The following is a 26,707-nucleotide window of genomic DNA, read 5'->3' on the forward strand; positions in this document are numbered from 1 at the left end:
CAAGAGCAATGTAAAGCTTTCAGAGTTCTTACTGCCAGGGGCATAGCTATAATTGAGCGAAAAGATTCAAAGAACATGGGCCCCCAGCTCCTGAGGGCCCTCCAGCTCCACCCCTCCCTATTTTCTTCATTATCTCCCTCACTCTGGGGGACCACCAGAGAGAGGGATGAACACGGGCCCCCTCTCCCCTAGCTACGCCCCTGCTTACTGCATTCTGAATGTTCATACATCTGTTGAATAACTGGCATGACCCTGCATCTTAATAGGCTTTTAAAGCCTTCTGAACATCTACAGTCAAATTGTAATTACTCATATAGCACAGGCTGGCTGATCCCTGAGAATGTGTAATAATTTAAAGATAATCAGAAGTCTGGATGAATATCTGGCACTAACTCTTTTCATGAGGAAAAGAGAATTACTTCAGATAAAAGGGACCAAGGTACAGATAACAGGGGTTCTACTGAACTTACTTATGGGGAGGGGGGACACTGTGACATTCCATTGATCTCAATGGGAGAGAGCTAAGCACCTAGTTCTCCCTTTGAAATAACTGGAACTTCAATGTGCTGAATTGTGGTTGGACTCTGATCTTGCATTCCTATTCTGCCCGATCATGGAGACTAAGGGTGAAGACTAAGGGTCTGTGTTTATTTTACATAAAATAAATTAAAAACAAATGACTTTTTCCAGTAAAAAGAAATAGATAGTACACCATCTGCATTATAAATGATACAACTCCCCCAAATACAAAGCTCCTTGGGCACCTTTTTGCAAGTTGAGATATTCCCCCACATTGACATGAAGGCACAAGTATAGGGTTTCTCCATGTTTGCCCATTGGAGTTCTTATACCCCCAAGTATCAGGGCACTATTGTAACAAAGAACTAAATCTACCATTAATTTACTTCAGTTTGAGATTTCAGACAAACATGGGCTGCTCTCTTAAGGAAGTGTTTATATGTGATAAATCTATGAGATATAAATGTATATCTGATTATCCCCTTGTATGCTATATTTTCTAGGATCTTCTTCCTCATTTGAGTCATAAATTGGAACAATTTTTTAAAAATTAATGAATATAATCTACTAGTGGATTGAGAAAGTACAGCACTCCAAAACAATGCATTTCATATTTGAAACCCCAAACTATTGCATTTAAACACATGATGGTAGCATTAACCTTTTAAGAGAAATCCAGCCATCATCTCTTGAAAGAAAATTAGTAATCGTTTTCTGAATATATGAATTAGAGTTAGACCATTTAGATTGGCAGGAGAAGCAATTCCTTGAAATTCTCATTGAAGAAGGTGGCAATGGATGCTTACCTGTTGAAGTAGCCCCAGAGGTGCCCATTGGCTGGCTGTTCATATGTGTCTGCATGTGAGGAGGAGTGTATGTATCATAGCTCCTCCCATTCACTGACGGACTTGTGGGCAGCATGCAAGAGTAAGATGAAGTCTGGCTGGGTACTGGGGGCTGTGGACAGAACCAAAAAATATTTATGAATGCCTTTGTATCGCACCCATTATTTCTTCTCTTTTTAGTGCATTACAAGGGTGTAACAAGGTTGGAGTGGACCTTGGGGAAAAACGTGAAGATGGGTCCCTGCCCCCCTTCTTCTTCAGAGAGGTGTAAAGGAACTAGGAAGAGTAAACTGTCACCTAGCAAGCAGGCTCCCCTTCTTCAGGGGCCCAAGTACATTTGTCCCATCCCCTTATAAAATTGTAGCTATGCCCCTTGTGCACTATGCAAGCATCCCCTCCACAAACTCCAAATAAGCATTCCCTCCACGAACTCAAACAAATCCAACATTCACTAAATGCCCTGTTCCATGGAGCTCTTATAGGTTTCCCTGTTTGTTTCGATGGGGGCAACAAATGTCTCCAAACCAGGGGAGTGTACGACATCAGCTCCCATAGAGCTCATCTCTGGCCTGTGAGGTCTGTTGGGGTAGCCCCTCAACTAGCTTTACAGGGATGCTGGAAGATCTGTGGACCCTGAGAGGAAGACAAGAAAGGAAGCACCCAGGCCACTGAGCTCTGGTCCTCAGCTCTTGAAAAACACTGCTTTGTAAATCTCCTGTGTTTATGTTTAGTATTGGAAGCCTTGGGTGTCTTGGTCAAGGAAGAAAGGTGGTATATAAATTCAATCAATCAATCAAAGGAGTAGTGAGGGGAGAGTGGGTCTGTGTTTATTATACAGGTGGCCTCCCCTCTTCTCGTGGCACTCCCCTCAGTGGTGATGCACACACTCATGCACGTTCAGGCTCATGTGCATGTGCACCCCACTCGCATAGCTCCACCTATCCTCCTTCCATCAGCCGGGAAGGAGCCCGGTCTATGCAAGGAGGAGGTGCAGAGCTGGGCCAGCCCATTGCCAAGGGAAATGGCAGCAACAGCGGTGGGAGCCCTAGACGAGGGGGCTCGGTGGCTCCCCAACTCAAGGCATGGAGGGTTCTTTGAACCCATCTGTTTTATTACAACTCCATTCCTGTAATCAATCCTTGGCAAACAAGGACAGGGTCCCTTCACTTAACTTATTATTTGTTATATCTTTACAAAAATCTGAGCACTGTTCAGGTCCATATCAACTGAGAACTGGGTGCTTCCATAATATTCACCAAAAAGGGGGATTCAGTATCAGCATGGAGCAACCACACTCAGAAGCAGCCCCTGAATTGGCTTAATTTAAAACATTGAACGCAAACTTTGGGCATTCAACTAAGAGGTACTTTTGAGAGCAAATCACTGCTGGGGGGCAATTTTCAGAGGGAAACAACATGAAGGCAGAGGGTTAATCCCCCTCCACCTACACTGTAGTCCTGTCTGGATCCCTATTCACTCACACACATGGAGCTGTTATTTTAAACAAGGAGGAGGAAATCAAGATTGCTGACAACATGTTTAACATCTAGTTTGGCCCTCAGAAGTACTGTGCTTAATGTTTTTCTCAGATTCAGTCTGAGCCATTCCATTCTCTTTCCATATAGCAGGAAATCGGGCCAGCTCCTCCTGTGCCTGCAAACCTCACAATGAGCATCAAAAGTGAGAACATTTTTAGCCATAGAAGAATCACCCACATCTCCCACAACTCAATCCACCATCTGGGAATCACTGAAGCAGAATATAAGCAATTTGAGTGGTAGTAAAAGTCATATTATTGAAGAACAATCTTGTTGTGAGGCTTGCAGCCATTTTCATATTGTGACGCTGCAACTAGCTTATCCTTACAGCCTGGTCTGATACTCCAATTAACTAATGTGTTCAGAATTTACAATAATTTAATCAGAACAGCAACTTAAATCCAAATGTTTTGTGGTTATGGTTTAGGCAGATCCCAGTTACTTATATATTACAGAATATATAAAGCTATTGTATATATGTACATATATATACATAAGTACATATGTAATATTTACATTATTACAGAATTGCTTGGTTACATAAACAAGTATGATACAATAGGCCCACTGATTAAATAAAATAATATACAACACACTTAATTTCCCCCATTAATTCTAATTGGTGAGACTTTAGATTGAAATATTTTTAAAGGTTCTGTGGAGTTTTCTTCTTAAATCCCTTCAATATTTACTGAAATTTGATAAATATTTATTTATTTATTGTATTAGATTACTGTTGCAATGCACTCAAAGTATGTTATTTTTCTATACACTGAATATACAATTAATATCCTTTCATTTTAGGAATATATGCTTGAAAAATTAATTTCAGGTTCAGGAATGCCTCATTCAGCTTTCCCCATTATTTATTTTTGACACATTATACTGAAATTTCCCTGGATCTCTCGTCATGCACACCTCCATTATTTTAGGTTCACCTAACAATGCCTAATTTAGTCATAAGCACCATTTCCAATCCAAAATGCAACTTTAATCCAAACTGATTTAGGAGTACACTCCAATGAAATCATCATCAAACTTCCACCAGCGCAGCAATATATCACAAAACCAATTTTCCTAGCTTCAGTTTGATATGAAAAAGCCTGTCTCTAAGACCTCAGACATCATAAATAAATGTTTCACTTTTTGTAAATATGAGTCCTTTCCCCCTCCCACACCAAATATATTAGCTTGGTTTGGGATCATAACGAGCATAGCAACAATTCTACTGTGGTCTGACTTCGCCGAGATCTTGGCTAAAGTGGTAATAAACAGATGATTCGAGAAAATGCATGGAATAGTCATAACTTAAGTGTCTTCCTATGACCCCTACTATATGCATGCAGTCATTTATTGAACTCTAGAATGGTATTCTTTCCTTGAGCCAGCTAGTTTTCCACATGCTTGCAAGCATGAGGGTTGGCACTCTATCCACTTTAACACAGCTATTTAGAACTGCAGGTGCTGTTCACAACCTTTGTCTCCCCTTTGGGTATTTCTAGGGTGCCAATAGCCACAGCATCTCATCAGCCAAGGTGCAATCCTGCTAGCATTTTAATAAGCTCATTCTTCTCAGCCGTGCTTCTCAGCTGAAACTCTATCTAATGAGTTTCTCTTTAGATAGATTTTTCTTAAACAGATATTTTCCTTTTACCCATCTTAAACTTTCTCCCTTTTGAATGCCGATTACGAGCCCCAATTAATCTTCACCACACAATAGCATTCATTACTCTGCACAATTTTATCAAATCTTTTCTTTCTCTTCTGCAATGCAGGCTATGCCATTCATGATCGACAAAGCTTTCCTCTCTTGCCTACCCTCTACTATCATACTCCCTATAGGTGGCCATTTGGGTGGACATTTCATTTTGGTTCCTTCCAGACCTTTGAAATCAAGAGTCTCTAACCAAAGATTACATTTTATAGGATATTCCAGACCTTTAGAGACCTGGATTTATACTTTTCTCCATCCATATTTGCAATTCTAGAAAAATCATTTAAGGAACTGAATATCCCAAGCCTATCCTATATCCCAAGCCTATAGATACAGATCTCAATTCAGAAGTTAGTTGAACCTTACTGAAATAATCAATATTCACTACACAGCAAGAAACTGCCTTAATTTCATCATGCTTATCCAACTAGATCCATGAAACCTCTATTATTCATCAGAATCATATTTTTTAAAATTATATCAGTGAAATACGTTAGTTGAAACTGACTGAAATCCTGTTGAAATTAAACATGTCAGACTTTCTCTGGGTTGGGATCAATAGCCATGATTCAGTACAGACATAATCACATTTTCTACGAGGAAACCCCCATGAAAATCCCCAGAATGAAGCCTTTGACCACAATTATCAAAGTTCCCTATTATTCAAAAGAGTTTGCCTCTTAGAGGCAGATTATGCAACTCCTATTCAGCAGCAGGGGAATATACAAGAATACTGACAAAATTCTTTTAAATGCCTGGTAGTCTCTCAAATCAGCTCACAGACATGATCACATAATTTTAATCAATCTTAACATTGATTTATTCCAGATGCAATTAATCAGAATTAACTACTGCCCCCCTTTTCCACACTAGTTATCATTGGCACCATTTAAAATCACACTCCACCCTGAAGAAGCAAACATTACGAAATTGGGGAGGCACTCTGAAAAAGCTTAGAGTTTAAAAAAGCAATGCTGAAGGACATCAGAGGTGACTTGTCTGCTATTGAGCGCTACTGCTAGGAAGTGGACCAGTACTGTGACTACAAGGGTCAAGATTATGATGAGCAGCCGTGAGGAGGTCACACTGCAGAAACCAGGAGCAAAGCCAAATACATACAGTAATAGTATTAATAATGCTCCAGATAATTTTTAACACCATTACTTAAGGGACTTCCATGGGCCACAAAAACATAAGCCCAATATGGGGGCTTTTCAAGCCTAAGTTTGCAGCATGTAAAATAAAATGAACAGTGGGCACTATTTATTGGGCAACATCCAAACTAAGTAGGTCAAGATTAAGTCCCATTGAAATTCATGGGACTTCAATTAGAAATTACTTTTCTCTTTTATTTCAATAGTATTTAGTCATGACTACGGTAAATGGTCAGGATGTTGCCCATCATTTTTACATTTCTCTCTCCATTACTGTTCTTATTCTGTTCACTCTCACAAAATCCTTGTGGTAGAGACTTGCCCAACATCACCCAGTGAATTTCATAGCAGAGCAAGAATCTGAACCCCTCCTGAATTCACCACTGCAGCACATTAGTCCCACATAATTATAGTGGCTGACATCCTAACTAATGGTGCAGAGGTACTCTATGCACAATGCATCCACTTTTCCATGCAGTGCCTCTGCAGCATTAGTGAGGATGTTGGCCACTACTGACATCTATTCATCTACTGAAGTGCAGTTCTGTTGAAATAAATGCATGATCTAAGAGCATGCAATTTGAGGGCTGCATTCTTAGTGCACCTGAGGTTGCTTACTCAAAATCAGAATTATTCCTTATACCATTTAGTCAATTGTCATAGTCAAAGGGGTTAAAAGATTGTGAAAAGATGGATTTTTCACCCTTTCAATGCATGTCTATGGATAAAATGGAGGTTTTTATCTGTATTATGGATTGTAAGCATAGAAATAGGTAGTGGGAGTTATTTCAGATTATTTAACATAAAGCACAAGGGTGAGCTTGTGATACATGGTGAATGTTTCCCATTTGTGAACCTAAACAAAAAATACTTGGTGAGGTTTCATGGAGATTTCCATAGAAAGATTAGTAAGTTTGGTAATGGTGTCAGATAGAAACCCCTTTGACCTCTGAAAACATCCCATCTTGGCATTAGCCCTTCAAACACCAAAGGTCAAAGATCTGTCCAAGAACCACTCAGCCCAGAGAGAGCATATTAGTGGATTATACTTACTTGCATAGGCAGGTTGTTAGCCATTGTGAAACTAGGCATGGGTGGCAAAGCACTGTATGTGTTTGTTAGCGCGGTGTCTGTTCTGCCCAGCATGGAACCTGATGTGAAAGAGGAAACTATAATAGAATAGATAGATAGACAGGATGGACTTATTAGTTTTCACTTCAATCAGATGATCGTATTACTGTACAGAGTACTCTGATTTATCGCCCTGAAAGGGTGAGTAACTGGTCAGTATATTTCTTAAAGCATATTACCAGGTGTTGTGGGTTGTGGGATCGGTTGATAGACACTTGTGCTGAAACTACTACTGATGGGAATGTGACTGGGAGTGTTACTAGCTTGTCTTCTCTGGTTCCTTAGTTTCTCTTCCCTTCTCCACTTTGCCCTCCTGTTAGAAAACCACACCTGCAAATGCAAAATATTTTCCATTACTACAGCAAAAAGAGTATGGTGTCCTCCTGCAGGGTGGATCTGTGTTCCTCTAGAGCTGTGACCTCTTCATGAAGAAGATATGTTCCTCGCAAATGACATACATCCAATTTTTCATTTGTTAACAAATGCCTAGGAATCCATGTTTAGCAAATGATGTAAAAGGTTATCTCTGTGTGTAGCAGGCTTTCTACAGGGGCAGATTAGATGCAAATGCAGGTGCATATCCACTGCACATCTGCATTACAGTACACATCTGTATCTAGATGAGTTATAGGTTCAAAATCACTCTCTACACTGCTTGCTGTGAGTGGGGATGCACCTTCCCATTCACATGCATGCCCGACCTTTCTCTCATGACTGGGCCCAACATTTTCACATTACCCACATATTAGCAATATATAAATATTATTGTCATCGTTGTAGTAATCATAGTAGTACAATTTCTTGTGGCAGAGTGATAGCTAGCTGAGACTAACATAAGAACAGCCCAGCTGGATCAGGCCCAAAGCCATCTAGTCCAGCATCTTGTTTCACACAGTGCCCCACCAGATGCCTCTGCGAAGCCCACGGGCAATAGCTGAGGGCATGCCCTCTCTCCTGCTGATACTCCCCTGCAACTGGACCTTGTCCTGTGAACATCAGTGTGCCTCTTTAGAGGGAGGGAGGGAAAATGATATAGTCACTTGGGTACCTGTATTCTTGCTTCAGGTAAGTCTATTTTGGCAGCTAGTCTCTCTCTGGCAAACACGTCAGGATAATGAGTTCTCTCAAATTCTGGTGTAAAGGAAACATTATGGAATTAGTGTTAAAAATATGTTTCAAAAAGAATGACCACTACATGCTTTCAGCTTTCTGTGTATTTCTGAGTGCACTCTATGCTTTAAATCTTTCATGAGGAATATCCCTCAAAAGTGCTTTTGGACAAGATAATATGCAAGTTTGTTTCAAAGTGAGAGACATCATTGTTCAATCTTCACGTACACACACACACACACACACACAGATCATGGGATCAATACTGAACCATCTGATTGAAAATTGTGCCCAGTAATAGAATGTGATGGAGACAAATTAATAAAATCCCTCTATGTGGAACAGCTAACATACTAAAATCAGGGCAGCATTTTTCATTCTAACCTTTATATATGTGTTAGTTTGTGTTAGTTAATACTTGTCAGTCTAATTGTATTATAAACACAGTACTGCAATCCAGGCCCCACAAGCAGAGATGCACTAAAGCAACAGAAAATCTACTACACACTGAGAGCAATTGGACCCAAGGCCACCAGAATAGGATCTGCAATCTCAATGCCCCAAACCAGCTCCTCAGGCATATAATGTAACCTGAGAAAAGGAATAAGACTGCACTGCAGCTGGGAATCTCACAACAACTCAGCCCACATGTGCTCCTCACACTATACTTCTGGAGCATTTGAGGTATCAATTTAAGTTTGGTTATCACTTAATCTATTCTCTACACATTTCCATGATGCTACAGGAAGGGAAACTTTTGTGATCTTTATCAATAAACACCAGCATCTTTATTTTCTTCGAGCACATTCAGTTCTAGACAGAAAGTGGGAAGCGCTTTCCTTGTTCTCGCTCCTGCAAACAAAAAATGTTGCTCACCTTTCTCAAGCGCTTCAATTTGTTCTTGGGTGAAGGATGTCCTATTTCTCTGCAACTTTCTTTTCAGCTGTAGTCTCATCTGAGCCTCATCGGAATCTTCTCCGTTGGAACTGATGGAATTAGTGTTTTCACCCCCTCCTTCCTGTTGTGGGCAGCCATCTGCAACATAAAGGAGAGGTGATTTTAAGTATGAGAGACTTGGTTGAATTAATATAAGTTATAACAAAGTCAGCCATGTTTGAGCTCATCTCTTCTTAATGATGCCCAGCCTACAATAATCAAATTGCTTACTCTTGGAGAGGCTCATTGCCAACTGTATGATGTCTCTTGCAACTCAATGTATATCAGTTAAACTAAAGCATTTGGATTTTGGTCAACGTACATCCTGATCCTAAATACATTTGCATGATCATGGTCTAATCCACAGGTTACAATACTATGCACACTTACTTGGACTGGAAGGGCCTTGGGCCTGATCCAGCAGGGCTGTTCTTATGTAAGCAAGTCTCACTGAACTCTGTGAGATTTCCTTCTGAGTAGACATGCATAGGACTGGGCTTTGTGTCTCACTGGACTGACATGTGAGTCACCAGCAGCAGCAAGTTGCCTTCAAAACTGAAATGTGTGCAGACACAAGAGCTCTGTGTGTGCATGGCAGTACATGTGGAGCTCCGTTTAAGATAAATGTGTTAGGACTGGGATATCACTCATTGAAGTCAATACCCTTAATCCCAGTACTCTAGTTTAGCTGGTTTGTGAACTAGGTTTGTGGTCTGTAAACATGAAGCAGTAGTCCATGTCCACATGAAGCAATAGCCCATGTCCATGGAAGTACATGGGGCAACTATGGGACTGACAATTGCAGAATGGCAAACAGTGATTTATTAAAGACATTTATTCATCTTGAAATCTTGGATGTGGTGGCAGCAGATGAGAAGAGTAGAATATGATATTCCTGCACTAAGGAGGGTCTCAATGTACGGAGGGCAAAACAAGAAATGCAATAAAACTATGAGGGACGTACTTAATGTTCAACTAAAAAAGATTCACAATTTGATATATTCAAATAGCAACATTCTACTATATGAACGAAGAATTAATAAATGTATTATATACCCTAATAATATCAACTACCCCCCTCTCACGCCCTCCCTGATAGGAGAAACCTAAAAATGGCTCCACGGATCTATGGGTGTATCTTTTCCAAAATGTCCTGAAAAGATAATCACTTTATGGAATTTATTTACCTACTGCTACATTTAAAATAGTGACGTTCAGTATTTCAGATTATCTATAATCAGTAATTCCTATCTAATCAATTAGATGTTGATAGGTTTGCAGAAAATGCTATTAAGAAACCAAACCAAGCTTGTAATCTTTTAAAAAAAATATTTATCTAGTTTTGATTTGAATTCTGCACAGTCAATTTCATTTTAAAGGTTGTGAATTTAGAAGTGCCTGCATTGTTCTGCAGTTTTATTCAACTATTGTATGAGTGTGCATTGCCTTGACACCTATTACAGAGCACAGCTGTAATTATATCATCACCAAGAACAGGCTATAATTGCTGAAAATGGAATTTTATATTTAGATAAAAGGACTGTCCATTCTTTGTAATGTGTTGCACCAGAGAAAAGTAAGATTTCTTTTAAAATTTTAACATGTAATTTTAAAAAGAAATAGTAACGAGTTCGCTAAGTAGCTAAATATGCTATTCTGCAGCTGAGCGCCTGGCATATCATTTAAGTAGTACATTTTTAATTAGGGCATTTCCACCACTTTTAATGTAATTTCTATCATTAAACAAGAGAAAGTTTTATTGTTTTCACATTGCTGCTGGAGGTAAAGATATGCTCGTGGTCTAGCTGTCTTTCAAAGTGTCTGCAGACACTGAGGGGAAGGGGAAGGGGGAGAGAGGGGAGCTTACAAAGGGAATGGACATTTCTGTAGAGGCAGAAGAGTTGTCAGTAAATTAACTCTCCCTTTCCTTTCAGAACATAATTCGGAGTGGTTTTGATGTTGCTAAATGAAAAGTAGAATAAGGGATTCTTCTCCTTTTGACTAACGTGCTGAAATAAGAAGAAGGAGGAGGATGAAAAGTTAAGCTAAAAATAAATGGCCAGTGTTTTAGCCTGGAAAATATATTTGTGGGAAATCAACTTTCAAGTAATATCGTTTATAATCAGCTAACAATGGGCCTGGCCTTCAAAGCCTAAAGAGAATTGTGACAGGATCTGGTAGGGATCTTTTCAAACACTTTGAAATGTTTTAAAACCCCAACTTTCTCCCCCATTTAAACAGTTGGATTCATCTCCAGTGGTCACCATATGGGCGTTTGGAGATCTATTGAGATGACCACCAACACTTGAATAGAGAGGGGGTTGCTTTTCACCAGGACACAATGCCAGCAGAGTAAGGGAAACTATTAAACTCTTGGGGCAAGGAGGAGGGTTGGCAAACTTTCGTGGGCAGAATTTTGAGGACACAATCAGGCAGACCCAACAAAAGGATTCTCTTGAGGCGTGCAGTGGCCCACATTGTATCACAAGGATCCCAGTCAACAGACTTTTCAGTGAAGTATGTTAACCTTTAGGCACTACTATCATTAATCACTGTCCCCTGGGCTGGGCTACTCAATGCTATTTAGGATTTTTTAAAAAACTTTCTATAGGAGCTAAGGAAGAAAGAAAGAACACCCCTAAACTGGTGAATAGGCCAGCTCCATACACTGAGCCTGTTTACTCAACACCAGAAAAAAAAGGGGGGGGGAGGTAGAGGAGAGGAGAGAACTACTTAGCTAAGATTAGATAAGCTTCAACTAGCAGAGAAGGGCCCAAGACAAACGCCCTGTTTTTATTTACTATCCAAAGATAGTCACTGACTTTTAAAGTGTTTTCAGAATAAGGGCACTTGGCGGTTCATATTCTAGGAGACATTGCTATTAAGAAATGCTGCCGGGCAGCTTAGATCTCTCAACACATACTCTTGCTTTTGAATTTCCTGAGCAACACTACTGGTAACATCAGGTTTTAGAACTGATTCTTGCGACACATTTTGCTCTTGGGTTTAGATATCCGAATAGGACAGATAAACACATGTTGCATTAGACATAAATAATCAATGTTTGTTTCAATTTATTAGGGCTCAGTACTTTCCTGAATGCCACGTGTTTTAAAAGTGTGTGTGGGGGGGGGGGATACCTTGTTTGCATGCACCATTCCTAACTGAGGAGGCACACGTGTACTGTGTATTCAAATATCTGTACCTGTATGGTAAATTAGTTAAGATGAAGTGTTTGGATAATCAGTTAAGTTGGAGTGTTTGAATAAGATGGAGTGTTTGGAGACCTTAGCTTTCGTCTCATGGAAAGTGGGCTTATATAGGATTAATTTGACACATATCGTTTTCCATGTAGGCATGTATATTTTGATGAGATCAATTCACAGTGTGCATTTTGCTGCCTGCCTGAACACAATCCATGTTATGCAGGTGGATCAAAACAAACACGTGTGCATTTAGCACTTCAGGAGAGTGTACTGTACACAGTTTCCGACTGAGTCCTCGGAAATTTGTCGTGTGGGAAGCATTTAAATCATGAGATAAAATCGGTTGATACTCAAACTCTTCCGCTCAATCGGCTTTTGAGGGCTGTAGACCAAAACCAAGAAGCCGAAGTGCTGAAGTCATTCGGAGCGAAGGAGACTTAAGTCCCTTTGGACTCACTGGGACCTGCTTCTGCGTAAGCAACCCTGAGGCAGGACTTTTCCCCAGTCAAAGCGCCATAAATCATCCGATTTTACTCTGGTACTGCGGCTAAAACAGTTGGCTTTAAACGGCTGAGCCCTCGGTGTGACAAAAAGCACATCTAAACGAACCAAAGTCAGGCTTAACCTGTTTGTGGATCGGGCGCAGTCTATAAGCAAATCAGCTCAGCTTCTGCACCAAGTGGAGACCGGAAGGCTCTTTGGGGGCGGAGGGGCTGCATCGGCTGAAATCCAAACCCTCCGGCTGCAGAAACGCTCGATTGGCTTTGTAGTGCTGCCCAAAGGAGTGGTTAAAAACACCCAGCAGTGTGGGGTCGTTCTGATTTCGTTCTGCTCGTTTCCTTCGCAATTCTGGAGCAGATCGCATGGCAGCGCTGGGCAATAGCAGGATTCTGCGGAAGGCAACAGTCCGATTCCCAAGACATTTCAGCGCGCGCCTGGTTGTGAGCGCGCCTGCGTCCGGATTTGTCTCGCTGGTGACTGACAGTGCCTGTGCATATCTGCTCAGAAGCAGCTCGCACTGATTTCAATAGGACTGGCTGCCAGGTCAATGTCTATAGGGTTGCAGTCTTTCTCCGACCCCGTTACCAGCCCTGCCTTGCAAAATCGTGTCTAAGCCAAACGCTGTGATCTGTTCGCACTTCTTTCAACATCACGTTCTCTGATACAACATGGCGCCACTAATAAATACATAAATCCGTTTTAAATCGAAAGGGGAGCTTTTTCCTCTGTCAAGGCAAAAATGGCAGATGGCAAAATACAGAATGCTCCATTTAGAGGATAAGGGGAATTTCAAAAAACAAGAAAGCAAACCAAAAAAAAAAAAAAACCCCAACACCCTTTTGACACCTCCTCCCCACAAACAACCCCGCCTCAGCCAACCAACACTTCTAAAGACTGCAAAGGTTTCAATCCAGCCCCATTAAAATCAATGGGATATTTACCACTGGCTTCAATAGGATGTGGATTGTGCCCTAAAATCAAGGGCTCTTCATTTTCTTTAAGTACTATTTATTGCAACCTTTTCGCTTGCCTTCATTCTTCTGTAAGTCCCTCTTACCCCTCCCTCGAGTCCCCCTTCCCAAAAACCGGTATCTGTTAACACTAGTTAAAGGTTTGATCTGGAAAGGCATATATTTAAAAAAACAAGAAAAAGAAAGAAATGTCAGACAATTAAGATATCTTTCTTTCTTTTAAATGGAGACTTTTTTTCTTTTCCCCCTTTTCTTTTTTTAAGAAGCCCTCTAAAGGAATGAACTCAATAGTCCGTTCCACCTTCTAGACCTAATCCGTAAGAAAGCGAGTGAATATGCTGTCCCTATTATCCTATAGCTAGACCATCTGACGCTGGGTATAGGATTTGTTTCTAGGAAAGGGGGGAAAAATAAAAGACGCTGGGAAATAAAATCATTCCTTAGTTTCTTAGTGTCTTAATCAGTGAGGCGGAAAACTAGCACAGAAAAAAAAAGAAAGAAAGAAAGATAGCAAACCGATTGCGGCACCTTTCAGCTGTAGAGCTGGGATCAAAACATTGTAGCATCTGTTGAAAGAGAAAGTGTCTAAATCCTATAGAAGGCTTTAGTCTTATAAGGAGGGTAGAAGCGGGGGGAGATAAGAAACAGTGTCTCAGTGATCCCTAAAACCACTAAATCACTGGAGAATTTCTCCCGGATAGAGATGTCTCTTTTTGTTCTGTCAGCCCTCATGTATCCATTATTTTATTCACTGCTGCATGGCGTTTATCAGATTGAGACCATATTTGTCCCCCTCTGAGACCTAACCTTGCCTTATGCTTTTGGAGTAATGGACTCTTAAAATCCAGCAACACAGAGACAGCCCTGCAAGGAAAAAACATTAGAGCTACGCATGAATATTCCAGGGCAAAGCCATTTTATTAATTTTAATTTGGTGGTGCAGAGGTTTTAAGTGCGTTTCTTCTCCCCCCACCAAGGACTTCATATTCTCTCCTCCTCTCTTCAGTCGCCCCCACTTCACTTTTTTTGGTGACTAAGGACCAAAAATATAGTGGAATTCCCTTCGCCCTCCGAAACACACACACATACACACACACCCAAGCTTTATTCCCATTCATTTATTGTAGTCATCTCGCAACTGATGTTTAATGGGGTCTTTGAAACTCTGGCACCTCAATGTTTACTCGAAAAGATTTAGGTCGATCTTACGTAAGATCGTGTAGGAGAGTGGCCTAATTTCGTTTGGAGCAGGATCCTTCCAAAGTTAAGCACCTTTAAGGTTGCAGTCCTTGGAGTCAGTCCCATTGTACAAAACTGGATTTTTCTTGTGCGTAAACTTCCTATGATTGGGAAGCAATGGAGTCAGTTGATTTAAATGGGTTTAATTTTTCCATTAAAATCAATGGGGCTTACAAATGCTTAACACTGATTGAATCATCTCTCTCTCTCTCTCTCTCTCTCTCTCTCTCACACACACACACACACACACACACACAAACACGCATGCACGCAATCCAGCACAAGAAAGCCAGCGCAATACCTTAGCTTTCCTCCCGAGGGGCACTGGCAACGCTCATTTCCGGCCATTTTACAGAGCACTCCAGAGCCTGCCTCAAGTCGGCCCCATGGCTTTGGAAAGCAAAGCAGATTCATATTTGAAAGGCGGGAGGAAATTCAACCCCAAGGATGTCCTCAGGTTTTGTGACCGAAGAGGCAGGTAGGGATGTGCGTGCGCGCGCAAGAATGAGGCGGGAGGATGCTGTTTCAGCTTCGGGTGTTTTCTGGTGTAATCGGAGGGAAAGAACTCTGAACAATTAAACCTTCAAACATCCTCCTCACATCAGATCCCCCAGTTCCTATACTGCAACATCGAAGAGGAAGAAGAAGTTTTTAAATGTTGTCTCTTTAATAATAATTTTTAAAGGAATTAAAAAGATTTCTTGATGAACCTACGCTCAGTTTAGGTTGCAGTGTGGAGAGCTTCAAGAAGTCTATAACTCACACAGAGAGAGAGAGAGAGAGAGAGAGAGAGAGAGAGAGAGAGACTTTTGGGCTTCCATTTTCCACAGTCACAGAAGGTTGTGACTGGCAAGAATACTGCGAGCCAAGGTACAGTTTGAAGTGGTGGAATTCAGAACATGCAAGAGAATTCCACACAAATGTAGGCTATGGGGGTCTTGACCATATGGAACCCGAAGCTCTCTTTTTCTTCTAACAGCCCTGGATTGGGTCATTTCTTTATAACAAAGATTTACAAGCAGGAAAGGTTGTGGCTGTACACCAACCAAAATTTACAAAATATTAAGGAGGGGAGCGAATCCCTAAGAAAAACACTGCATGTACAGCATATTACATTTATTTGCCCAAGATATTCATGTGACGGCCCTCCCCCTCCGCAAGTTTGGAGGTTTTTCCACACTCCGGCTTTTGATTTCAGGCCTCTTTATAGCCACAATCTGAGGTGTCCTCTAAAGATCTCTCTCTCTCTCTCTCTCTCTCTCTCACACACACACACACACACATTCCCGCACGCTAGAGATCTACAATTTGAATCTGTCTAATGCCCTTATTATTAGTGCCACCTAGCCGCCCGATCCATTCCATAGGGTCACGTTAACGCTGGAGAGCTAATCAAGACCAATGTGGATGTGCAGACTCCCCCTCCCCTCACTTAAGAGATTTACTGGAAAGAGCAGGTCCTGTCCAGACTAGGAGGGCAGGGCTTGCTTGGAAGCAGGAGTGCTGTCCTACAAACTCTGATTTGGGATTAAAATCCCACCGAGTTCGGTGGAGTTTACTCTGGGTTTGACTGCAAATTCTACTTAATTCCAAGCAGGATCGGGCTGAAAGGGTGTTTAGACTGGAGCCTCGGGTCTTAAGACCCTTAGTGAAGCCATTTCTATAGTAGTCATGTTAACAGCGAAACGTGCCCCAAAGCAGGGGAGCCTTGCAGTAGAACACTTGGGTGGAAATAAATTCCATTTTAAATCAATCAGTGCGTTCTTCTTCCAAGTAACGTGCTTCCGAGCAGGGTACCTTCAGACTCAGATGACAAACATGGGAACTTGGAAGTCTGTTTCTGCACAGACTTCGGTGGGGTTGTACGCAGTTCAATTAACACAATCCACAGGTAACGTCCGAGCCACAACAAAGGCGATGTAGTCGATTTCAGGGCTGATTTGAATCGGTTGAAATCCAAGCCCAACATATGCCTTGGATTTTGCCACTGGTCAGGCTGTAAATCTCTTTGTGTGAGACCCGACTCATATAACTACCATATATCCTGCAAATAAATAATGAAGAGGCTGGCACCAATAGGCTGGAGGTGCAGAGTGTGGAGGGGGTAACTCATTTTGGATTCACACAACCATTCCTAAACCGATTCCGGGGAAAGTATCATCGCCAAGTACCAGACTCCATCCTTTGTCGAGATGCATTGCCTAGCCTTGGATTAAAACGCCACCCTGCATCTCTCTCTTCCGCATTCAGAAGCAGAAAATTATTAGGGAGGGTCTGAGACGGTACAATGCTGCAGCCAACTTCTAGGGTAGTTACTCTGAAGGAATGCCCCTCATGATCCCCCCCCCTTATTCCAGAACCCTTCTGCCCCAAGAATACGAATTCTCTGGATGTTCTTCCTTCAGAGCTTCACACAGATCGAGAAAGCACCTTTTGATCCCACGTTTGGAGTAACACCAAAGAGACCTGTGGCACCTTTAAGGCTAATATATGAATCGTGGCGTCGCCTTTTCTGGGCCAAAGCTCACTTCATGGGCAGATGCGTCTGAGGAAATAGGCTCCGGCCCAGGAGAGTTAAGGCCACAATACATCTGTTGATCCTGAAAACCCCACAAGGCATTGTGTTGGTTTTGCTCAAACATAACACGATTCTCCCTCCGGAACCCAGGCGAGCAATGTCTCTTCCGGGTCTCACTTCCTTTCCCTTAGCCAATTAGTACCCCAGCCCCCAGCCCACTTCCCCACAGGGGCGCGCGCGCACATCCCACTGATTGCCATGCTGAGAACCCTTTTGTAAAGATGTGCCATTGAAATCAATGGACTCCATTTCCCGATATGGATTGCTCCCTGGGAAATGGGCGTAAGGCCCTAGCAGACGGACTCCCACGTCCTCCTCTAGCCACTTCACCAATCCTCCTGTACTCCTCAGAGGGAGATCGGGGATCTGGGAGGGTAATAGGATGCTCTGTCTTCCCAATGTCCCTCCTAGATTGCTCCCTTCTCTTAAAATTGACAGGTCTAATTGGCAAGCGGTGCCATATCGTGTCCAGAGGTCTCCTGTGGAACATTTCTACAGCTGTCTCCTTCAACTAGACGCTTATTCATGTCGCCTTAATGAGAAACAAAACGATCTCTAATGAGCAATTACATAGCGACAGAATTGTTCCCATAACAAATTCTTGCGTGTGACAGAAACATCCTTTGTACCAGATATTCCGCATATTGTTACCGATTTTTCCCCTCCCTCTCTCTCTGCCTCTCTCTCTGTGTCTCTTATTTTTCTCGTGTCCTAACCTCCTTTTCGGGATGAAAACAAGAAGCAGGTTTTGTTGAGTAGACACACCTCTCCGCACATAGACTGACCGCAGGCAGGGAAGGGTCTGTCAGTCTGTGCCCGAAGAGAGGACCAAGCATTGAAAACCAAAACAAACCAGAAACTATGGAGCATCTCCAGGAGAAGAAACTCAGCATCGAGTTTTCCTGCGTGTCATTCCGTACAACACCGTAACCCCTCGTCATCCCCATCAACAAATATCTGTTAATCTCAGGATAAATAAACACAATAAACATATTGGCAAAGTTGAAGCTGGTCTATCTGAGGGATGAATTCGCATGGAAACATGCTGAAGGAAAGTCGAATCAGTCAAGCCCTATGCAGCCAAAGACCTCTTGCCTACCAGGGTCTTTTCCGACAAGGAAAGAATAGCGACTGCAAGAAAACCCAGATGGAGACCAACCAGCTAATCAGGGCTCCTGGAGGCGAGAGCAGCCTCTGTTTCTTTCTCGCCCATCATTCTAGATGCTCCCTACTCATAGTCACATCATTTGTCAATTACACTTAAAGCGCAACCTGATACAATGATGTTTACCTCCCAATCTGTCAGCGATTTCGTGTCTCAGACTCCTCCGAGTGTGGTTTATTAAAACGCATTTTAATTGGGAGTGTGTGTGTGTGTGTGTGTGTGTGTGTGTGTGTGTGTGTGTGTGTGTGTAAGGATTTGGATAGAATGTCCAAAGGACGGGCAGGATTCTGGCAGTGGAATGCCAGAAAGATTTCGTTCAAAGCCTTTGCCTTTCAAATCTCTTTTGAAAAACCTCTCACATCTGTCACATTCCTATTCAGACGATACAACACCAAGGACCATAGACTGCAATATGGAACGCTGAGGCGGAGGGCAAGAGAGAGATGGAGGTGGAGTCACAAGTCGAGTTTTGCCCATGTAGGCTTTGATAGGTCGTTAGAGAAATCAGATTGATGGGGAGGAAGGAGAGCAGAAAAGAGGAGGGAGTTTGATCTCTCTCCCTCCCTCCCTCTCTTTCTTACCTTGTGTTGGCTGTCCTGGAACTGATGTCCCTGGGTACCACCCAGGTCTTGTGCCCCACGTCCCGGTCTGACCGTTCAGCATTCTTAGCTTGTCATACATTCCATCTGCACCCATCTGTTGCTTTTCGCTAGCCAGGTTGCGGAGGACTCTGTTGATCGACGATACCTGAAAGGCAAGCGACATTCAACACACTGGTAGCAGGGAGTACCCTTTCGAGCAAAGCTGTTGCAAATCCAGAACCACCCTCCCTCACCTCCCCATCCAGCACGTCTGCCCATCTCAGAGAGCATTAAAAGATTCCTCCCAAATATATTTACAGGCAAAGAAGCCCCACTGATTGTAATGGAGCAGCTTCCATGCAGCCCACAGACCATACACCAGAACCCTTCTGCTCCAGTGCAGCTTCATTGACTGCAAGAGGACTACTCTGGAGTAAACGGGTTGGGTCTTGCAGCATTAGACTGCCATCCCAAACATACTTGCTTGGGAAATGCGTTCAGGACCAGGGCATAGGAGATGAAAGGCTGCGATCCTAAAGCACTGAACTGAAAGCAAGTCAAGTCAGTTGAAAAAGCAATGGGATTTGCTTCCAAACTAATAAGTTTAGAATCGGGGTGTCAGGCAGCAACCGGCAAATCATTGACAATTCAGCCCAAGTGGGTTGGGTTCAGCGGTATTCTTTCTTCAGGTGAATGGAACCTATGGAAGATACACAACCTGGACAGAAATGCCCTGTGTTTGCATTTGCAACCTAGAAATAAACGCCAGGGATACATAGGCTGATCACTGGAGAAATCAGCCCATATCCATATCCAGGTGCCATTCATATGTCACCCTTAGATCCCTGTGTTGTACTCTGCATTTTAAAGGAATGTGTGATTTTAATTTTAGACTTCCTGGCAGCTCAACAGACAAAGATAATACGTCAATCGTTTTTTAAAGACACCCCCTAAATTCTTCATGCCAGATTTTGGCCCTAGTAAAGGACCTCTCAGCCTTTCATTGTGCTAGAGGAACAAAGAGAGGGGAGGTTAGCTACAACTCTCCGGATATTGTTCTAGGTCAGACAGAGAGAGATTTCTTGATGAACTTACGCTGGGTATATTATCGTTGGTACAGACCCCCTCCGATAGTAATCTGTCTCGAATCTCCCAAGCAAAGATGGAGGGGCACTCCCGTTTATACTGTGCTATTTTGCTTACAACTTCTGGAGTCGCTACTCTGGGTTTGCTACCTCCGATTGCCCGCGGTCGGATGGAGCCAGTTTCGTAATACCTGCCCAGAATTTTACTCACACAGCCATTCGATACCTGCATCAGGAAAGCGGACAGAAAATCACATTATTAATAATTTCAAGACAAAAATAAAATTGTTTAAGTATGCATTAAACAATGACAAGCTTACGTTTTGATTGTCCAGCACTTGGACTTTTGCATCTGCATGGGTCTATAACACAAAAATATACCTTAAATGGTATGAGAACTTACTTAGAGAGGTTTTCTTTCTTTCTTTCTTTCTTTTTTAAAAATACTACATTTGTGGCCCTACACGCTACAAAGGTGAGATTTATTTTTTTAAAAAAACCCACTAAAAAGGGAGGGAGGAGAAAAACTGGAGAAAAACGTGAATTTTGGGTTGGAATGTTTCCATAGACATAAGACCAGTTTTCAAAATATTCAGATTTCTGGAGGGTAGATTGGGAAGGCGTGAGTAGATTATAAAATGGAACTCTGATGCTGTATCCCTACATCAAATCCCTTGCCAAATCGTTTGTTTAGGAGCCTCAAGAGATAAATAAGCGCCCAGGTAACTATTTCAAAGGAAATCGGAATAGTTTATTTAAATGTTTTTATATATATATATATATATATATATATATATATATATGCGTGTGTGTATATACACATACATATTTGCATGCAGAAACCATAGGATACATAGAAGGGTAGGGAAAGGGAATTAACACTCCTGACCTATGTACGCTTGCTTGGAAATAGGTCCCGCAACAATCAATGGGGCTTACTTCTAAGTAAGTGTATTTAGGATTGGAGTATAAATGGATTGCATCACTCAGTTCATTCCAGCCAACTAATCAGAAACACAGTTACTGAATTAACATATGGAAATAAGGCATAAAATTATCAAGCATCAATTTATTTCAGGAACAACAACAAAAGCATCCCCATGATTTAGAGAAGCAGGTTGGTTTTTTCCTTCCCCCAGTAGGCTGGACAGGGGAAGATGGCAGTCAATGAAAGCCCTTTCCAGGACAGGCTGGTTCTTTTTTGTTTGCTTGCTTGTTTGTTTTGTTTTCAAGCAAGGTAGGCGAAGGATGGCTCGAACTGGGGAGGCGACCCGCATTTTCACCTGCAGGATTCGGGAGATGTCGCACGGCCGAGCCCCGCTGTGGGCGAGCTCCACGATTTTCTGTCTGGTTGAATCCGGCAGCGGCCGACCGTTGACAAACACACCGCCGAGCTGATTCACTCCGCTGTGACCTGCGAGGGGAGGGGAGGAAAAGAAGGACAATGGAAGCCTCGGCTGGCTACCTGCGGACCTGGGACCAGCCGCCTCCCCGGCCAGTTTGCTGCCTATGGCGCTGGGAGAGGGAAGCTGGGGCGAGGGCGGGGGAGCAGCAATCCTGAGCAGGCGCTTCTTGCCCAGAGAGCAGCCAGCCAGCCAGCCAGCCCGGCCCCGGCACAGGCAGGGACTTGAAGACCCAGTCCAGGGACTGTTCGCTGGTCCTCCTAAAAACAGCGTCTGGAACCCCAGGACCAAGCCATGCGCCGCACCAAGAGTAGCAGCAACCCTCCCTCCTCCTCCTCCTCTTCCTCCTCAAGAGATTTACACAGTGGCAACACGTTGTATAGACTTGAAATATATCTCTCTATGTCTATATTTTAGATCTATATATTTTATGATGTATACAATATGCTAAATAAATGAACACATATCTATATCTACATCTACATCTACATCTATATCTATATCATCTCTCGCAAGGAAACTCAGCCCACGCTAGCCACAAAGGCTTTTTCCTCTCTCAGCGGCTCTCCCCCCTCCTTCCCCTCCTCCAGCCCCTCATTCTAGGCTCAAGGCTGAATCCTCTCTAAGGATCCATTCACGATCCCAGCTCTGCCTCTCAGCCCAGAAGAGCAACATTTGGTTACACACTTTCACTCAGAAACATCCTTTCAGCATACTTGGCAGCAGCCAGCAAGCGAGGCGCAGCCGGCATGGGGAGAGGGGGGTGGGGTGGAGGGAAGCGGTCCTCTCTTGCATCGGGACGCGGGAGGCGGGGCGGGCGGAGAGACGTGGGGTGGAAGCTGCTCAAGCCCTACACTGGGATCCGAGCACCCTAAAGTTTGTGCTCGCCTGACTCCCCCAGCCCAGAGAAGGTCCCCCTTGTCCACCTGCCTCCCTCTCCCCCCAAAGCTCCTTCGATCAGGATCTGACTCAGCCAAGAGCGCCGTCTGCTTTCCTTCACCTCTCACCCCCCGCCCCAAATGCCACCATCGAGAAACTCCCCACTTCCAAATAATTCTTGTCAGGAAAAGAGAGGGAGAGAAAAAAAAATATATATATATAGGAAAAGTAATCGGCGAGGTCTTGTCTGAGTTTTGCAAGATTCTCTGTGCATCCTCCCAGCTACAGCTCGCTTGGACAAAAGCCACGCGACTGGAAATTCTAAAAAGGAAAAGGAGAAGGAGAAGGGGGAGAAAGGTCCGAAAAGCATCCCCAACCTGCAGGCAGCTTTAGGCTTTGGAGGCAAAGGCTCCCTGGAGAAGGTCTGGGCTCTCTGTGTGTGTCTCTGTTCTGCTCTCCTCCTCTCTTTGGAGCCTCCTGCTAAATTGACTCCAGGAGCCTCGGCTTCTTAGCAATAAATAAGCTCCAAATATAGAAGAGGGGGAAAATATGATGAGTCTCTCTGACATTTGTCTTTAAAATAAAACTAGCTGCACGTCAAGTTTGAGCTTAATTTCTGGAAATAGGCGGAAGTCGCCCCGGATCATGCATGGAAGGCTAATTGAAAAGATCAGTTGGAGCACTTGTGGCAGACATGTCACTTTATGACAGTGCTCCGCTTTTGAAAATTGCATCGTCACGACAAACAGGAGCATGATAAAAACGACCCTTTCTGTCCGGATTTGGGTATCACTCCGACGAGATTGAACTCTACTCGTTTCCCCTTCGAGGGGAAGCGACTTTTTAAGGTAGCCACGGGGCCAGTGCGGACACAACCGAGGGGGCGCGCTGCCTCCTCGATAAATCCGAAGTGACATGCGGTTTGGGGAGCGATGGGAGAGTGTGTGTGTGTGGTGGGGCGGGGGGAGAGGAAGAATTTCACGTGAAGCCACTGGAGAACTGGCGAACGTGTATGGGTCTGGGGGGGGGGGGAAGCAGACATGGCAGAGACCCTGTTTTCTCTCTCTGCCTCTTTGACGGACTAGCACATCTCCCCTGCTCCATTAAGGGCTCATTGGGAAGGGAAGCTCCTATCCCACCGCTGGGGAGGAGGGGTACCTTTTGAATTCCACCAGCGCCGCCCATTCCTCGACTGTACGGGTGCAGGCCACAAAGCCCTCTGCTCGCTCACCCCGCCGCTGCCCTGGACTGCAGTGGACTCAGGGCCGCCTCCACTACAGAAGGACCCGATCCCGCCCAAATGAAGCACTTTCCCATCACACTGGTATTTCCACGGGAGCGTCTCCCCCTCAATCTCTCCCAGTGACACCGACGGGACTTCCAAGGGCTTGGGCACGGTCCTTCAAAGTTGTCCTTGATCCTGAAGATCCGCTAGCAAGATCTCTCTCTCCCCCTCTCCCCTAGAGAAGGAGGATTCAGGAGGCCATTTGCCTGCATCTCGGCTAGGACCGTATCTTGTCTTTGCCGATGTGTGGCAACGAAGAAAGCCAAACTCCCAAGTTCCGCGTAAAAAGGTTAAGCCTTAATCAATGCCTTAATTTCCCTGGAGAGCGGAGGCAGTTCGAGCCCAGTGGCAATGATTATGCGCCTCGTCTTCTCGGGCGAGGCATCTAATAGGAAAACATATGGTGTCAATTTGGAGCCTCGGCACCAGATACACCCAGGAGTTCTTCACACAAAGCCTGAAGAGCCGGCCGCGACCTTTACACAACATCCAAGCGTCCCCCGAACGGGATCTCCTCGCTCCGGTGTTGCAAGGGGGCCGGGGGCGGGGGGCGGGAGGAAGGAAGGAGAGAGCGAGAGCGAAGGACCCGTGCCGCGTGGAAACACTGGCCAGTCGCCGAGCCGCGCTCTGGCTGGGCAGCAAGGCCAAGGGCCCGGACCCAGAGGCTCGCCGGCCTCCGCACCTCTCTCTCTCCCTGGCTCTCTCCTCTCCAGCCCCTCAGTCCCCAGTCGCCACTAGGGACTGTCTCGGACCCTCCCAGACAAGAAAAGTGACATGATCAGAACTCAAGTCCAGCCAAAAAGGATTCCCCCAGATCAGCTCACACACAACCCGCGACGTGAACACACCCTTGCTTTGATCCTTACAGCCCGAACTTGACATGTTTTATAGGTATACGGATGTGAGTGGGACTTCTACACCCAGGGAAGTAGCCTTCGGTTCCCCGCCCTGCCCTCACCCCAAAGTGCTTCCGTGGGAATAAGAGCCCCGATGGAAACCTGACCGGGCCCAGGAAAGCGGGCTCCCCTCCAGCCAGACACGTTTGACTTGCAAATCCGCGCCGTGGGTTTGCCAGGGCCGCTGCAGCCTTGATCACACGGGAGAAAGTTCCAATGAGTTCAACTGGCCTTGCTTCCAAGTAAATGGGACTGTAGTTTTAGAAATCCAAATACAATATTATAACCTCGGATTATGTTCAAGAAACTCGAGAGGCCAAAGAAGGGAGGAGGGGAAAGAAGCAAAAACCAGCGCACTCGTTTCTGAATCTCAGGCTCCGATCCTGAGCACACCCACTTGAGAGTCAATTCCCATACAGCTTTACTTCCAAGGAAGTGTGCTGAGGGCGCAGAAGTTTAAAACAACATGACTTGCCAATGAGCTCCAGATGATCTTGCCGAACGAGCGCTTTTTGGCAAAATAAGGCCACAGACCAGCCGGAACCATACCTTTTAAAGTCCCCTTGAATTTAACAGGAACTATTTCAGCACGGGCCTGTCTCCCCCACTGAAATCAATGGGATGTAAGAGAGCATAATTTGGGTTTGACTGGGCACTAATTTCCTAGACTGGCACCCCGATCTCGCTGGCATTCAGTAGGAATTTTTACTCCCACTAAAATCAGTTAAACTCACTTGGCAATCAAAGTAGTTAGGACTGGGGTGAGCGTTGGTTTTCCTGCTCCCTGTCTGTCCTACAAATATGTATTACGCTATAGATGTCAACGACAACGGCACTTGCTTCCAAACGAGCTGGCTCCTTTTGGAGAGCCTCGGCTTAGCTCCTCTGAAATCGAGGGAGTTTCCTCGCCAGGGTGCAGAGGTGCGCTGAAGTTCGCAGCCGCTTGGAAATCTCAACAAGCTTTAAGGGTAGGGCTTACTCATTTTCGAGTGAAAATAAACTGACAGCTGACACTCCCGCCCTCCACAGTGGGTGCGATTCAGCTCCACCAAAACCAAGGAAGACTAGGTTGCTCCAGGTTTTGGAAGTAGATCCCATGGATTCCAGCGGAATCTACTTCCAAATGCGTGGAATTCGGGTCTTTGCCTTCCTCCCCTTAACTGGAAATATCTCTAGGATTCCCTCCGGAGAGGGAAAATTATGCGAAGAAGGCCGGCACGAAAGAGCTAAAGTTAGGGAACCGTAGACCGCTCTAAATGCCCTCGAATCCCACTGAAATCGGCTTGGTTTCAAGTGCTGGACAAGGCGATTGCTGGACAAGGTGATTGAAACTGGCAACATTTCTGACATTGAGTTCACCACTCCCATTAGCTACCATTCCCTTTCAAGCCGCCTCTGCAACCACCAAGAATACTTCGGTCCATCTCCCCGTTAGACTCGAGCCAACAACCAAACGCGAGCAAAAAAACCACACAGGTGTCCAGTATTTTCTCGGCCAACGTTTCCTTGATGGATTTGACATTATTAGTTCTCTATAAATGCCACAAACCTCTCTCCACAGAAGGAGGGCGGTGAAGTGGGAACTTTTCCTTACACATTTGCAACTTGGCGTGTGTGTGAATGTGATGTAATAAAGGAGAGATCTGATTTCCCTTTAGAAGTCCAATTCAAGCATAATTAATTGCAGTTCGGGACCGCCCTCGATATGGAAATAGATTGGAATTTATTTCAAAAGAAACAGCAACGACAGGGGCAACAGCGCTCTGGAATTTGAGTTTGGTGGCCCTTTCCCTCCTGCCTTCTGGACGGTGCTCAGCTTTATTGTGCCAACATACCCAAACTGTGTGGCCAGGCTATTGGGGCTCTTCCAGGCCTTCTGCCTGGCCAGCCTGTACAAATCTATCCGGATGGATCGATCTATCAGCATCCATCGCCGCGATCCTAAACATGTTTTCATGGAAATCAATAATT

At 44.1% G+C, this 26,707-nt stretch overlaps 1 protein-coding gene across 14 annotated transcripts in view; it reads right to left on the reverse strand.

Moving 5' to 3' along the window:
- Positions 1-26,707, reverse strand: part of PAX6 (paired box 6) — a 44,502-nt gene that overhangs the window by 1,604 nt on the left and 16,191 nt on the right. For 5 of the 14 annotated variants that reach the window (XM_053286204.1, XM_053286207.1, XM_053286209.1 and 2 more), the window contains exons 5-13: positions 21,557-21,687; positions 20,594-20,635; positions 20,284-20,499; positions 19,189-19,354; positions 8,888-9,046; positions 7,950-8,032; positions 7,081-7,231; positions 6,824-6,939; positions 1,326-1,476 (exon numbers count right to left, since the gene is read on the reverse strand). In XM_053286204.1, coding sequence (XP_053142179.1) covers positions 1,326-1,476; positions 6,824-6,939; positions 7,081-7,231; positions 7,950-8,032; positions 8,888-9,046; positions 19,189-19,354; positions 20,284-20,499; positions 20,594-20,635; positions 21,557-21,687 — 1,215 coding nt within the window. Of the gene's footprint in view, positions 1-1,325; positions 1,477-6,823; positions 6,940-7,080; positions 7,232-7,949; positions 8,033-8,887; positions 9,047-19,188; positions 19,355-20,283; positions 20,500-20,593; positions 20,636-21,556; positions 21,688-22,932; positions 23,052-26,707 lie in introns of those variants that run through there. The other 9 variants (XM_053286217.1, XM_053286214.1, XM_053286210.1 and 6 more) reach the window with 9 other exon arrangements.

This window comes from Hemicordylus capensis, chromosome 1 (assembly GCF_027244095.1).
Source record: "Hemicordylus capensis ecotype Gifberg chromosome 1, rHemCap1.1.pri, whole genome shotgun sequence".
Classification (NCBI taxonomy): Eukaryota; Metazoa; Chordata; class Lepidosauria; order Squamata; family Cordylidae; genus Hemicordylus; species Hemicordylus capensis.